Source organism: Sturnira hondurensis, unplaced genomic scaffold, assembly GCF_014824575.4.
Source record: "Sturnira hondurensis isolate 20B ecotype Veracruz unplaced genomic scaffold, ASM1482457v3 Scaffold0016587, whole genome shotgun sequence".
Taxonomy (NCBI): domain Eukaryota; kingdom Metazoa; phylum Chordata; class Mammalia; order Chiroptera; family Phyllostomidae; genus Sturnira; species Sturnira hondurensis.
This window is the reverse complement of record NW_028089218.1, coordinates 38841-54302: the sequence shown is the minus strand read 5'-3', so window position 1 is coordinate 54302 and position 15462 is coordinate 38841. Positions and strand designations below refer to the sequence as shown.

The window sequence follows — 15462 nt, the reverse complement described above, 5'->3', positions numbered from 1 at the left end:
TTTTTTAAATATTTTTTTTATTTAATTCTTCTTCAAGTACAGCTTTCTGTCTTATATTCCCAACCCTGCCCACCCCCTGAATTTTTTTACAGATTAAAAACTTGAGCACAGAAGCCTCAGAGATACCTGGTGTCCTGAGAAGCCACTCACAGTGCAGTGGAGCGGGATGGAGACAGTTATACTTGAGATAGACTATGGAACGGTGTGAACAGAACATACCAGGGTGGAAGTCCAAGTCCAATGTAGAAAGACAGCCTGCTTGAACAACCAAGTGTGTCAGCTGTACCTAAGATGATCCCAGCAGCAACAAGTATGTGTGGTGGACTTCCAGGTGGAACTGAGCCAGGCATTCTTAGCTCAGACCCCAAGAGGTGGTAAAAGCAGTCTTGAGCCATCCCAGATGACAGTGTAATAAAGATATTATCCACAAAATAAAAAAAGATTAAAAGCTTGAGGTTATAGAAATTACTCATACTTTTGTAAAACTTTAAACAATTCTGAAGTATGTAAAACAACAACAGCAAAAATTTCTTTCTCATCTTCCCCCACTCCTTAGAAATAATCTCTGTTGACCCTCTGGCACATCCTTTTAGGTATTTTTCAATGTTTATTGTTGATAGAGTCTATGCACATTGTTGACAGAGAAACAAACAAACCATGGTTTTTGGATGATGCTGTTGAGCCATGAACTAACAACCTTAGAGCCAACATATCTTATGGGCTTTTTTTAATAAATAATACATTTTCCTTATTGTTTGAGCCATTTTGAATTTATTTTTTTTGGCTAACTGGAAACAATGAACCAATTGATTTTTTGGTTCATTGGTTCCAATTGGTTACTAACTGATACATTTATCTATTTCAATGAACCCTATTTATTACTCAGTCTTTGCTTCTCAAAAAGTCACAACATAGCTGATGGGAGCCCCTTGAGTGGGACATCTTGCCCTATCAGAACTGTGACTTTCTTGAGAACACCCTTACTATTTTAGGAACAACAGCATGTTTCTGGCTTATCCAGAGTTTTACCTGCCCCAAGACATGGCACCAGCTACCTTCTAAGGAGCCCAGAATTCTTTTAGTGGAGAATAACATTATAGACCAAAATTTTGGCTAAGGAGTTAATGTAGGAAAAAAGGACTGTCATTGCTACTGGGACTCTTTTAGTAATGATAGAGCCAGAGAAGAGCTCATTTTCCTAATGTATAAATAGTTCTTACAAATCAATAAAAAAAGACCAAAATACAACAGAAAATGGAATAGCTAGTTCACAGAAAAGGAAATACAGATGGCTCCTACAGTACAGAAAGATGCTTCACCTCACTCATAACAAAAGAGATGCAATTAAAGTTCCACTAATGTACTATTTCTCACCTATCAGATTGACTAACGTAGAACTATTTTTCAGCAAACTATTGCCAAGAGTGAGGCAGAATGGGTGTGCTCATACATCGGTGAACAAACACACTGAGGGAGTGTGAGCCAGTACAGCCGCTGCAGAGAGCAGTTAAAGCAATTTCTGCCAAAGTTACGCATGCTTTTGGCCCAGAAGTTCCATTTCTAGGATTTTGTACTACAGTTATAGTTACATATGACAAAGTGATATATATACCAGGTGATTTTTTCAGCAAATTAAAAAAAGATTTATTTTCATAAAGAGAGGAGTGAGGAGGGAGAAAGAGGGAGAGAAACATTGATGTGTTTCAATCAGTTGCCTCTTGCATACGCTTGACTGGAGACAGAACCTGAAATCCAGGGATGTGGCCTGAACACGAATCAAACCAACAACCTTTTGCTTTGCAGGATGACACCCAACCAACTGAGCCACACAAGGCAGGGCTCAGCAACATTTTTTTTAATAGTTAGAAAAGATTCAATGGCAACCTTAAGAACAGGAAGCTCTGTATGTACTGATATGCAATGATCTCCTGATTTGTATTGCAATGTGGAGAAAACAAAGCATGGAACAATATGTAAAGTATTCTACCATGTGCAGAAAAATGACAGAAAAGATAGGCATGTACTTGCTTGTGAATACACACAGCTTGTGAAGTGGAGGAACTGGGAGACTTGGGGCCAAGAGGGAGGGAGATGCCAGTGAATAGCATTTTGTATTTTGCGGCCTTTGAATCCACTGAATGTTTTCCCCTTCACCACATACACACGCACAAACCCCACAACCCACCCCCCCAAAAAAAACAATCAAGAAAATGGGCATTACAGACATTTTCCATCAACTTTATTTGTTTCAGCATACTGGTAGTACTCTATACCATGGTGGTACCAGAGTTTGTTTCACTCTTCTCTTATTATCTACATTGTCTGGGAGTTTTTTTATTTACCTTTGTTTTCTCCAAGGGAAGGACTTACTTATAACTGATCTTTCAGTGCAGCATGTTTCAGCAAAGGTTGACACTCGCAAGCCTGATGCTGTGATAAATCCAGGATAAACAAAAGTGAGTAATTTGTGCTGGAAATGTGTTCTCTGCCTTGGAGGATCTCTTCTTGGTGTGGGTATGGACATACCAACAAATTACTGTAGTATTAAGTGTGCAATATTATCTAGAGAAGCATGCGCAGTGTGAGAGCAGTACAAAGAAAGCTGATTAGTCCTGCTGAGGGCAGCAGGGAGGGGTGGAATGGCCAGGGAAGAATTCTCTGAAAAATTGGAGCCTAACTCGGGTTTAGAAGGCTGAATAGAGTTTTCTAAGAACAAGGACTGCAAGGAAGCAACATGGTGGGTTCTGGGAAGCACAGGGCTCCAGCCCAAAGAGGGGAGGCCGGAGATAAGAATGGGGTAGAGTGGGATGACGTGGAGGGCAGGCCAGGTTAGCAAGAGCTTTGAATGACAAAAAGTTTGGATTTTCATCCTGCAGGCAACAGAGAGACAGGTACTTGAAAGCTAGAAAGGAATGAACCCGGAGCTTTACATAGGGAATAGACAGGTGTTCAAACTCAGCCAAGTTGGTTTGGTGGCCTGACTGTATCTTCCTCAAACGCTGCTGCAGACCAGGCCTCCTTGTCTCCTCATCCACCCCTACAGCCGTGACAGTTGGCAGGGGTTGACCAACCTGTGAGGCCGGCACACACATGCGCACCCCATCTGCCTGCTAGTTTAGGCGACAATTCCTTTCTTTCTGCATGTTTTCTGCCCATATCCTCTTCTACTTCCCCATTCCCTCCTCCTCCCACAAAGACAATAGTCTGTACTTGGTATCCCAGCCAGGGCCCCTCCGTTCAGAGCTTGTGGGCAGGAGGCTTGGTTGGAGACCTCCACATCCCGGACCCCAGCAAGGTTTCGAAGGGCGGGGTCTTGAGCCCTTTTATTAGGCCCATCCACTCTTCTCCCCTTTCAGAAGGTCAGAAGGCAGGAAACGGAACGTCTTTGGACAAGATGGGTGTCTACCACGTCCGTGTGTCCACTGGGTTCTCGAACTACTCGGGCTCCAACAACCAGGTGGCTGCCTCCCTCGGGACGCCCCTTCGGCCAGCAAAAGGGCAAGGTGAGCTGGCCGGAGTCCAGCGGTGACTGCGCCCCGCAACCCGGAGGCCGTCAGATACCGGGGCGGGTTGGGGGCGCAGGGAAACATCCCCTGAGCTAAGAGCGCTTGGAGACCGCAGGGCAGAGCGCTTGGGGTGGCGCGTGGCAAGCCACAAGTGTTCAATAAAGGCTCCAGCCACTGGCTTCCTGGGAGTGGAGGGGAAGGGCGCTCCTGCAGGCCCGTTATTCACAGAGCGCTCTCTCTTTGAAACTCAGGGACCCTGGAGAGTCTGTACTTCTCCTGTTTCCTTTATTCTTAAAAGCTATTTCAAACCTCCTCTGCTGTTGCTAAATCTCCGACTTCTCGGACTTTACCACTGGGGCTGAGTGGGGTGGAGGAATTAAGGAGGGGGTCAGCGAGAAGCTAAGAGCTGAAATTCCTGATCGGCTTCTTCTCTCGCGTCACATCCACCTGGTATTCGCCCCAGCTCCTGTTACTTTTTTCTTCCGAAATTCCCATCCCCAAATTTCCACTGCCCATCTGGCTCTCTCCAACTCCCCCGACCCAGATGTCTGCCCCACAGTTGCCTCAAAGGAACACGCCTCAGCGAGGTCCTCCCGTCGTCCCACCTGGCACACCTCTCTCCTTGCCTCCCCTAGGTGTCACTCGCGCCTCCCACTCTGTTCGCCCCTAGACAACCAAGAATCTGGACCCCGGACATCTCCGGCATCCGTTTCCAGATGTCCGACCCACCCCCGACCACCAGAGTCCCCTTGAGCCCACGCCTCCTTCAGCCCCTTCCCCCACCTTACCGCTTCCTCTTCTGCCCTTCCAAGCCCTTCTTGCAGCTAGAACGACTTCTTCCAGACATCTTCCATCCTTAACACACCCCTCCTGCCTAAAACATTTGAATGGCTTCTGCTTGTTTTCAGGACTAACTCCAAAGCCTTGGCTTTACCTTCGATACTGCCCCCGATTTAGTTGTGCGCATCCCCTACACGCTCTGTGCTCTGCTCCACATCGCTGCTTGCCCTCGCTCAGCCTCTGCTTTCTCACTTCCTCTCCAAGGCACGCATTTCACCAAACTTTTCCTCTCTCACACTTTCCCTGGCTAAATCCTTCGCATCTAGAGGTCTCCACTTAGACAGAATGTCCTCCAGGAAGCCTGCCCCCAGGCCAGGTGGGGGCCTTTATCGAACTCAGCCTTGGAGGAGGTGGGGGGGGGGGCGCCAGGGTCTCACCGCTGTAACTGCCTGGTCCACAGTGTATCTCTAGGCACAACTGCGCACTCGCCTAGCGTGTGGCGTCGGTGACCACCGCCCAGCTCAGCGCTTGGTACAATCAACGAGTACAGAGAGGAAAAAGGGCAGGAAGGAGTGCATCTTCCCTCCTCCGTCTCACCCCGGGTGGATGAAGTCGACCCTGGTCATNAGGTGGGGGGGGGGGCGCCGGGGTCTCACCGCTGTAACTGCCTGGTCCACAGTGTATCTCGAGGCACAACTGCGCACTCGCCTAGCGTGTGGCGTGGGTGACCACCGCCCAGCTCAGCGCTTGGTACAATCAACGAGTACAGAGAGGAAAAAGGGCAGGAAGGAGTGCATCTTCCCTCCTCCGTCTCACCCCGGGTGGATGAAGTCGACCCTGGTCATTGAGCCCCCTTTCTCTTTTTGGCTCCTTTTGCGCCACCTTCCCAGAGTCCCAGCAGAAAGGCCTGGATGGGTCTGTGGGCGGGCCCTGAGATCAGTTCCAGTACCCCTTCCAGTGATCGTCAGGGATGCTGACCGAGCCTCTTCTGTCGCCTGCAGGAGAAGGAATTCGAGGTGGATGTGAAGGAGTACCTGGGGCCACTACTGTTCGTAAAAACGTGCAAGCGGTACTTCTTAAAGGGTGACAACTGGTTCTGCAACTGAATTGCTGTGCAGGGCCCTGGGGCCAGTGGGAATGAGTTCAGGTTCCCCTATTCCCTCTGGGTGGTGGGTGATGGCGTCCAGAGCCTACCAGAGGGCACTGGTGAGTACAGGTTGGGGTGTGAGGCCTCTGGGGCACAGGAGAAGCTGGGGGTGGGGGAGAGGAGAAGAGGAATCAGGGCATTGGGGCAAAAACAGGAGGGCCTGGTCTTTCTGGTTTTGGGAAGAAGCAGTTGCTGGAGTTGGCACGCAGCAGCATGGAACCTGGGGAGGGGCCCGATGCTGAAGGGTCAGACCCTTTCCCTGTCAAGGATGGTCTGAGAAGGCACTCCTGGTAGGTGCAGGGGAGAGGCTTTCAGAAGAAGCCTCGTGGTCCATCCCTTCCTCCCCATTTCTAGGTCACACATTGGTAGGGGACCCTCAAGGCCTATTCAAGAAATACAGGGAGGAGGAGCTGAAAGACAGAAAGATGCTGTACCGGTTAGCATCACCCCTACCCTGCGACTCCTCCTGGAGATGGAGGAGATGAGATGGAGGAGACTCATCCAGAGATGAGTCCTGGCCCTTCCTCCAATCAATACCTGATATCATTTCTGCACCACAGATGGGGTATGTGGAAGGAAGGATTAATCCTGAATGTGCTCAGAGCAAATTTATCTGACCTCCCACTAGATGAGAGATTTCTGGAGGACAAAAGAATTGACTTTGAGACTTCAATGGCCAAGGGATGAGAACAAGGGTGACTGGATGAGAAGGAGGTGTCCTGGTCCAGTGGAGGCCAAGGGAATCCTATGGACTGCACAGGGCTGGACTAGTCCCAGGTGGGTGCTTATGGTTGTCATCTTGACTCAGAATAACTCAAACACTTTGCTTATCCTTCCCTGAAGTTTGGCTGAACTAGTTGTCAAAGACTCTTTAAATGTTCTGGTTAAGTGGAATGATCTGGATGACTTCAACAGGATTTTCTGGTGTGGTCAGAGCAAGCTGGCTGGTCGGTATACCTACCCCAGTACTTCTCCCAGGACCCTTACCACCCATCTAGGGAGCCAGAGCTGGAAGATATGAGGTCTGGGTCCCTCTGGTAAGCTGGGGTCAAAAAGGGATAGTTTGGTGGGAATTGGAAGAACCAGGAGCTTTGATCTCACAACGTGCTCCATAACTGCCATCCCCAGTTCAGGCGTGGGACTCCTGGAAGGAAGATGCCTTATTTGGGTACCAGTTTCTCCATGGTGCCAACCCCATGTTGGTAAGGTGCTCTAGTCACCTTCCTGCCTGCCTAGTGTTTCCTCCAAGGATGGGGGAGCTGTAGACCCAGCTGCAGAAGGAACTCCAGGTATGGACATAAACAGTCCACAGGAGGCCACACAGTGAAAAGGGAGTGCGGTCAGTGCTTGTGCTGCTTCGAGGTCCACTGTGAGCCCAGCTTGCCGAGGGAGGGCAAGAGAGAATTCTACAGGGGAAATCTTGAGTGATCCTGGAGATGTGCAGCCACATGGCATTCCTCCTTGAATAAGAAACAGATATTGTGGAGGAAGAGTGTGATGGGTAATAGAGATAGTCAAAATGAAGAAATAACTGGGCCTTGATGCCAGGGATTGAGGGAGTGTGGAGTAAGAGAACCAGGTCAAGGGCGGGGCTCTTAAGAGTGGACAGGGATCAGTTTGGAGATAATATTCATGGATTATAGGGTGAGACAGACTTGGGTGTGAACCCTGGCTCCACTGTTTTAAGTGGCGTGACTTCAGGCATGATGCCTATCTTTTTTTTTTCTCATCTGTTCCCTCTTTTATAAAACTGGGGCTAATTCAAGTATGTTTAAGAATTATGACCCTGGCTGGTGTAGCTCAGTGGATTGAGCATGGGCTTGCGAACCAGACGATCGCAGTTCGATTCCCAGTCAGGGCACATGCCTGGGTTGCAGGCCAGTTCCTAGCAGGGGACTCACAAGAAACAACCATACATTGATATTTCTCTCCTTCTCTCCTTCCTTTCCCCTCTAAAGATAAATAAATAAAATCTTAAAAAAAAAGAATTATGTGAGGCAATCAGCATGTGACTCATTACCTGGTAGAAAGTATGTGATGGAGATAAATTAGTTTCCTTCTTTTTCCTCTTCTTTTGGGGAATCAAGGTGGGAAGATGCATTATGCTGGTAACCCTTGCCCTCTGCCCCATCCAGGGAGGCACACTGTTTGAAGCCGACTTCTCTCTGCTGGGTGGGATCAAGGCTAATGTCATCCTGTGTAAACAGCAGTACCTGGAAGCCCCTCTGGTCATGCTGAAACTGCATCCTGATGGGACACTCTTGCCCATGGTCATCCAGGTGAAAGGACCCAGGATTTCTGCTCCCCATGCTCAGCTCTGCCTCACAGCTCAGTCCCTCAGCTCAGCCCCTCACCCAGATTCACTGAGGAGTCAGTCACCTGTGCTTAAGCACTGGGGATGACATTAAAGGAAGAAATGGACAAAAGAGGAAAGGACAGTCTAGCTGGAGAGACAGATTGGAAAAATCTAAATACCCTCCAGTGCTGAGGAAATTCCTGAGTATGTAGACAGTCTGGGGAGGGCCCATGGGAGCTTTGTGGGAGAGGCACGACCTTCTAGCAGGGGAAGGTGGATTGGGCAGAGAGGTTGAGGTGTGAGAAGTTAGATTACCAGGGGACAGTTGGACTGGAGTGGTGGGGAATAATGTGAGGTGAGAGGGCCCAGACTGTAAAGAGCCATGGATGCCAAGCCAAGGAGTATAAACACAGGAAGCTGGTGTAGGCTGTTATGAAAGATGTTGTGGGTGCATTCTATGGGTCATTTAGTTTAGGACAGATCAGAAAAGGGAGATGCTAGATACAGAGGTTAGGGTGACACGCTACAGCAATTGTTCAAGATACAGGTGTTGGGCTCACATGTGGGAAATACCTGTGGGGTGCAGAGGAAAGATGGATAGGTATACAAAAGAAAATTAAACTGGCCTGAATTTAAGGAGAGAGAAAATGTAGAGTTAGGCAAGACACCTGCAGAAATAGGATGAAAAAGAGAAAAAGATGCTCAGGTGGGCTTTTGTTTGGCCAACTATGGGTAATGGGGAGACATTCAAATTGTCACATCCAGCTAGTGACTAGCTGAGAACTGGAGACTTAGCTGAGTACTGGCAGTACTGGAAGATGAGAGAGATGCTGAACTTTCTGAAGAAAAATGTGGCATAAAGGAAGCAGAGCATCTGAATCTTGTTCACATTGAGGAGACTGAAAGGGGAAGTGAAGGCCAGGAAGTCAGTGGAAGAGGAGTTTCTACAGAAGTCCAGGGATAGAGCAGCCTGTACAATGTTAATGCACTGAGTAGGTAGGAAAGGGAGGAGAAGGAACAGTGGCTTTGGGAGTAGCAGCAGTGAGATGGAGAAAGCTAAGCAAATTCAGGGAGGAAAGAGGGGTTAAATATATGAAGGAGGGGGAATGTGCTGAGCAACTGGCACTCATCCCTCTTTCCCCCACACTCTTATCCTTGCTCCAGCTCCAATTGCCAAGTGAGGACTTGCCCCTACCACCACTTTGCCTACCCAAGGATCCCCTGATGGCCTGGCTCTTAGCCAAATGCTGGGTCTGTAGCTCTGACTTTCAGCTTCACAAACTGCAGTCTCATTTTCTGAGGGCACATTTGATGGCTGAACTTATTGCTGTGGCCACCATGAGATACCTTCCATCAATACATCCTGTCTTCAAGGTAATACCTTATCACCTGCTCTCCTGCCTGCCCACTGCCCTCTGCCCCATGGCACAGTCCTGCCTCTGGAGACAACCTCTGTATGGAATCTCAGGGTGTGGGGAAAGTCAACCAGTGAAAGATGAGGCAGCATGGCTTGCTCTGCATCTTTAACAGGGTGACTTTACCTCCAGAGGAGTGAAAATGATTCATTGGCAAGGTGAGGGTGTGGGGAGGAGGAGTGAGAAGTCTTACTCTTTTTAACTATAAAGCACAGATAGATGAGCATACAGTATATCAACAGTACAAACAAATGACCAAGGGTTCCATCCCAAAAAAGGGTCCTTGTCAACATAAAAGACTTTTCCAGCCAGTTTTGACTGGTTCTAACGTCATAACACATAGTACTGGCTGGTGTGACTCAGTAGATTGAGTGTTTGTCGGCAAACCAAGTGGTTGCCAGTTGATTCCTAGTCAGGGCACATGCCTGGGTTGTGAGCCTGGTCCCCAGTTGAGGGTGTGAGAGAGGCAACCAGTCAATGTATCTCTCACACATCAATGTTTCTCTCCCTCTCTTTCTCCCTCCCTTCCCCTCTCTAAAAATAAATAAATAAAAATCTTAAAAAATAGTAACACATAGGTTCAGGTCAACAACAGTGGCCTGTTTTTTTTAAAATTTGTTGTTGTTGTTGTTTTATAGACATTTGAACCAAGTATTCATTCACCCAGTAACTATTTTTCTTGGGTGTCTCCAATTGGTCAAGAACCCTTCCAGATGCCTGTGTTAATAAGCAAGACAGGCAAGGTCCTGATCTTTGAGGATTTTCATTTTCAATGAGGGCTAACAGGCAATAAAGATTACACGATGCCGAATCAGCTGTGATAAGTACAATGCAGGGAATGAAAGCAGAGTGATGTGATGCGAGTTTAGATTGGGTGGCCAGGAAAGGCTCCTTTGATGAGATGCCGTAGAGAATGAGACCATGAGGACCCAGCCCTGAGATGATCGAAGTACACATTGTTCCAAGCAGAGAGACCAGCTTAGAAGAGTGCAAAGGTCTCAAGGCAGGAACGAGTTTGGCATGCTTGAAAAACAGTACAAAGGTGAACATAATGGGACAAAAGGAAGAAGGTAGGAGATGGAGTTCAGAAGGTAGGCAGGTTAGAGCATGCATTCTCAGTGAAGGCAATTATGCCCCTCAAGGGGCTAAAGTGGACCCAGGACCATGGACAAATGAATAATTTTTATGGATAAAGCATATATATATATATATATATATATATATATATATATATATTTATCAGGCTTTCTGTGTGTGTATATATATATATATATATACACACACAGTGCAAATATATATATATATACACACACATATACACACACAGTACGTAACAGATACAGTATATCTGTAGCATTAAAATCTCACGAGAGGAGAAAAGGAAAAATAACTGGAAAAGCTCTTTATTGGAACGATAATGGAAAAGGGTTTTGAAGCATTGAGCTAGATCTCTAACGGTCTTATGCGAAAAGAAGAGGATGGATTCTCAGCCTTTTGGCTAAGATCAAGTTTAGTATCTGTTCTTATCAGTTTAATATCTGGTACATTCTTTATTTGAGTACATTATCTTAAATGGATTTTTGGAGCTGGGAGATGGAATAGGAGCTTGCTCAGACTATTCCACAATTGACCTAGTTTTGCAGTACTCCCAGGAACAGTACACACACACACACACACACACACACAAAGGAAAGGAGAATGATTTCTACCAGTTATCAGAGAGCAATAAGTCAATGGTTTGTGGAATAAATTACAAACCAACTGAACACTCTTCGTGTCAAGAGACCACTGAACTTCATGTTTCTGCTTTGCCTGGGGGCCCTGTATCTTTTCTGCCCTTCAACTCCTCCAGTTTCCTACAGGGACTTGCCACAGCTCTCTTCTGATTTTGCCCTTCCCTGCTCTCTCCTTCCAGCTAATAATCCCCCACCAAGTTAATGTGTGGGCAAGGACTGGGCTGATCTGTAACATGGGCGTTTTTTATCAGGTATGAAGAGAGAAGGGAGAATCTGGAGCATATGCTCCCTCTGGCTCTGGCCTGTGGCAGGTGGACCTGCCTGATCCTGCCCATCCTTGCTTCACAGGTGGTAAGCACTGGTGGGGGAGGCCATGTGGAGCTGCTTAGGTGAGCTGGACCCTTAATAACCTATAGATCATTGTGCCCTCCTGATGACCTGGCTGATCGGGGGCTTTTGGGAGTCAAGTCTTCCTTCTATGCCCATGATGCTCTGAGGCTCTGGGAAATCATCTCTCAGTGAGGCAGGGGGAAGGCAGGGCTGGTGGGGGTGGGCAGGAAGGAAGAGGCTTGGGAGAACAGGAGGTCTGTGTTAGGGGTCTGGGAGCCCTGACCTGATCATGTAGGCAAAGAGCAAAGGGCAAAAAGAGGCTCACTGTCAGCTTCAGTTCTCTTGGTCCAACCCCTTGGCCGGCAGCTATGTGGAAGGAACTGAACCTTCACTGTAAAACAGATGAGGCAGTGAAACAGGATCTTGAACTGCAGGCCTGGTGTTGAGAGATCACTGAAATTGGCCTGCAAGGGGCCCAGGACCAAGGTGAATTGAGCCCTGTACTGAGACCTCCAATCTGAGAGATTCCCCCTTGGAACATCCCTCAGAGTCCTCCCTGCTTCTATGAAACCTCCCAGAAGAATGTGCAACCCCTATTAAAATGTCCAAAGGCCCTTTCAGTTTCTTATGCAATAAGAACCCCTCTAGGTCCCAGATGCTGTGGGACCAGTGGTTGCTCATATATGTTTAACAACTGGCTCCCTGGGGGGGAAAGAGCCCTGATTTGTGGTGTTTGCCCATTTCCATGGTGTAAATGTTTCCACCATAGCTACCATTCTGATGTCAACCAGCTTGTTAAATACCTGAACATTTAATATAATTGACTCTTTGAGAGCCAGTATCAGCCATACCAGGACCCCACTGAGTGGGGCCCTCCCAGAAGATCTCCCCCTTTTCCCAATCCCAACTCACACCCATGTCAGTTCTTACAGTTCCTGAGAGTCCTTGACAACCTTTCTCCCTCTCTTATTCCTGCTCAGGCTCTCTGAGTTTTGCTTCTATTCCTGGCCTCACAGCTTCTAACTCTCCTTACCTCTTGCAGGGTTTCCCACCTCCTTGGAGTCCCAGGACCAACTTTGCCACTTTGTCACCATGTGCATCTTTATCTGCACTGGCCAGCACTTCTCAGTCCACCTGGGCCAGGTAGTTATTACAAGGGGACAATGGGCATTTGCACCTGGAGTGGGGGAGGGGACTGTGTGCAGATGACTAAGGAGTTTTTGTTTTTAGCAGACATTGATTTAGATATCTGTCCCTCCTTAGCTGGACTGGTATGCTTGGGTCCCTGATGGACCCTGCATGATGTGGCTGCCTCCACCAACCACCAAGGATGTGACCACGGAGACGGTGATGGCAACTCCACCTAACTTTCATCAGGCTTCTCTCCAGATGTCCCTTACTTGGCAACTGGGCAGATTCCAGCAAGTTATGGTGAGACCCAGGTGGTCTGGTCTCCAAGGAGGGGGCAGCTGTGGGAGATGTGGCAACCCAGCGAGGGGGAGGGGGTCCTAGGCTCTCAGTTGCCATTTCTTTTTTGTCCCCAGGTGGCTCTGGGCCAGCACAAGGAGGAGTATTTTTCTGGCTCTGAGAACAAAGCTGTGCTGAACAAGTTCAGGGAGGAGCTGGCTGCCCTGGGTGAGGAGATCAAGATCCACAGTGCAAAGCTGGACATGCCCTACAAGTACTTGCAACCCAGTATAGTGGAAAACAGTGTGGCCTTGTGAGTGCCTTCAACCTTCGATGGTCTCGGCCCCCTTCCATCCAACCCACAACCCCATCCCTTGGTGATTTTAGTCTCACCATCTTCAATCACACTGCTTTCTATGTCCACCTTCCCTAGAGAGTCACCTTTTCCTTGGGTATGCCCACAGTGAATATGTTTTACCCTAGACAAACCACCTAGGGACCTCATTTCCCCTTTATTTCTCCCACTTTTCCTATTGTCCTCCCTCCCTCCCTCATCACTGGGGTCTCCTGAAGGGCAGATGATAATCACGTTTATGTAAGCTGTTTCAAGAATGGACTAAACTCGCCCTGGCTGGTGTAGCTCAGTGGATTGAATGCAGGCCTGCAAACCACATGATTGCGGTTTGATTCCCAGTCAGGGCACATGCCTGGGTTGCCGGCCAGTCCCCAGCAGGGGACTCATGAGAGGCAACCATACATTGATATTTCTCTCCTTCCCTTCCTCTCCAAAGATAAATAAATAAAATATTTTTTAAAAAAGAATGGACTAAACTAATGATACATACTACTCCATGTTTCTTATGATTTTGAAACTTGTCTGAGTTTAACAACAATAAAATGGTATTTTAGACTAATGAAAGAAAAGAAATTAGATCAAACTATCCTAAATCAAACACTGGCAAAAACATGTATCAAGTCTTTAAGTGATGGGATTTAACATGTTCTGAATCCAAACACAGCACAGAGCAAAACACTGACACAGCAGTTCTCAAGATTTTTACTTTGTGGCTCACTTAGAAAATGGCAAATGGAAGTAAACTTATTAAACTGAAGAAGCTGATTTCAGTTGGAGGTAGTTGAACTTGGGGCTTCAGTCTGAGGGATCCATATTTATAACCCATTTGCAGTTTACCAGTTGGGAGGCTCCAGATTTTAAAAATACAGGAAAAATAGTAAAAATCTCATGGCTATTTTATTTTTTAAAGATTTTATTTATTTATTTTTAGACAGAGGGGAAGGGTGGAAGAAAGAGAGGGAGAGAAACATCAATGTGTGGTTGCCTCTTGCACAACCCCCACTAGGGACCAGGCCCACAACCCACGCATGTGCCCTGATCAGGAATTGAACCAGCGACCCTTTGGCTCACAGGCCAGTACTCAATTCACTGAACCACACCAGCGAGGGCATTGTATGTGGGTATTTTAAAACAGAAGACAGAAGTACACATAAGACAAAGTTGTTTTATACTATTAACAAAGTTGCTTCTTGACTCTGATTCTATTTAATTTGGCAGAAGACATATGGGTGATGCTTGGTCTGATTTTTGAAGGAAGAACAGGAAACAAATAGTTCAGAGGTGGGAGTAGGATTTAATTCTGGGATTTAGGAGACCCCACAGTGGAGGTAAGAGAGCATACTACAGTCTTCACACCAGAAATCCAGCAGTTTCGCACATGGTGCGGTGGGGGTAGGAATGAGGGTTAGGAGAGAAGTAGTGAGAAGGGCAGTATCAGGAAGAACATGTTTCCTACCAGGAAATTAGACTTGACCTTTGGGAAACAGGCATTGAAGGATTTCAAGTAAAGGTATGACAGAGTCTTGTAAGTCAGACATTCACAGTGGCAGCTCCTTTTCCTTGGAGGACACCCCTTTTTCTCCTTGCGTGCCACACCCCTTCTTCTTGGAGGCCACACCCTCTTTTCCTTGGGAGCCAAAACTCCTTCTCCTGGAGAGTTACACCTTCTTTATTTGTTCCCTGCTGGATCTTCTCATTCTGAGGGCACTTCTCTTCAGTCCCTGAGAGAGAAAACGTCAAATCTCATTGCTTTCTGGAAGTGCATTTGTGAGACATTTTTTTAAAAAACAGGCTTGTGGGGAGAAAACCACGACACACAGTATTGATGTTCTCTAACAAAGGAAAATATACTCCATAAGTTCCAGTGAAGTTACAAAATAAAAAATGAGGTCATCGTGGCTTACACTGTTTGAGGTGAATAAATTTAGTTTCTTGCAACAGACGTATTCTAACAAATGTATTTTCTTATAATACATATCAGTAAATGTAAATACAGTAAGTTTTTAAGAATCAAAGGAAGCTTAGACTTAAGATTGAGGGTTACAGAACATAGAAGTTAGTAATAAACCCTTCTCAGGATGGCGCAAGGGAAATTCTCACAAACAAACCTCCAGTACACAATTTGGAGATAATAAGCAATAGAATAATTATACATCTGGCAAGAAGGAAACTTCATCCCAACCTGGTTATTTTTTATTTTTAAATATATTTTATTGATTATGCCATTACAGTTGTCTTATTTCCCTCCCTTCATTCTCCTCCACCCTGCACACCCCTCCCCCATTTCCTCCCTTTAGTTTAAGACCAGGTGTCTCAAGTTCTTTAGATTCTATATTTCCCCTACTATTCTTGCCCTCCCCCCTGTCTATTTTCTACCTACCATCTCTGCTACTTATTCTCTGTACCTCCTCCCCCTTTCTCCTCCTCCCACTCCCTTGTTGCTAACCCTCCATGTGATCTCCATTTCTGTGGCTCTGCTCCTGATCTAGC

At 46.9% G+C, this 15462-nt stretch overlaps 1 protein-coding gene and 1 non-coding gene across 2 annotated transcripts; both read left to right on the top strand.

Moving 5' to 3' along the window:
• Positions 1-3273: 3273 nt before the first annotated feature.
• ALOX15 (arachidonate 15-lipoxygenase) lies at positions 3274-13234 on the top strand. The gene is given in 16 exon segments (XM_037066199.1): positions 3274-3503; positions 3769-3773; positions 5294-5492; positions 5788-5869; positions 5994-6128; positions 6277-6380; positions 6562-6722; positions 7569-7712; positions 8894-9103; positions 11060-11131; positions 11229-11398; positions 11577-11588; positions 11590-11696; positions 12253-12353; positions 12474-12641; positions 12755-13234. Coding segments are annotated over 16 exon segments (1959 nt in total). The 5' UTR covers positions 3274-3394; the 3' UTR covers positions 12935-13234.
• On the top strand, positions 10623-10812 carry LOC119001100 (U2 spliceosomal RNA). Its single transcript, XR_005069483.1, has one exon. It is a non-coding gene; the product is annotated as a U2 spliceosomal RNA (small nuclear RNA).
• Positions 13235-15462: the final 2228 nt, after the last annotated feature.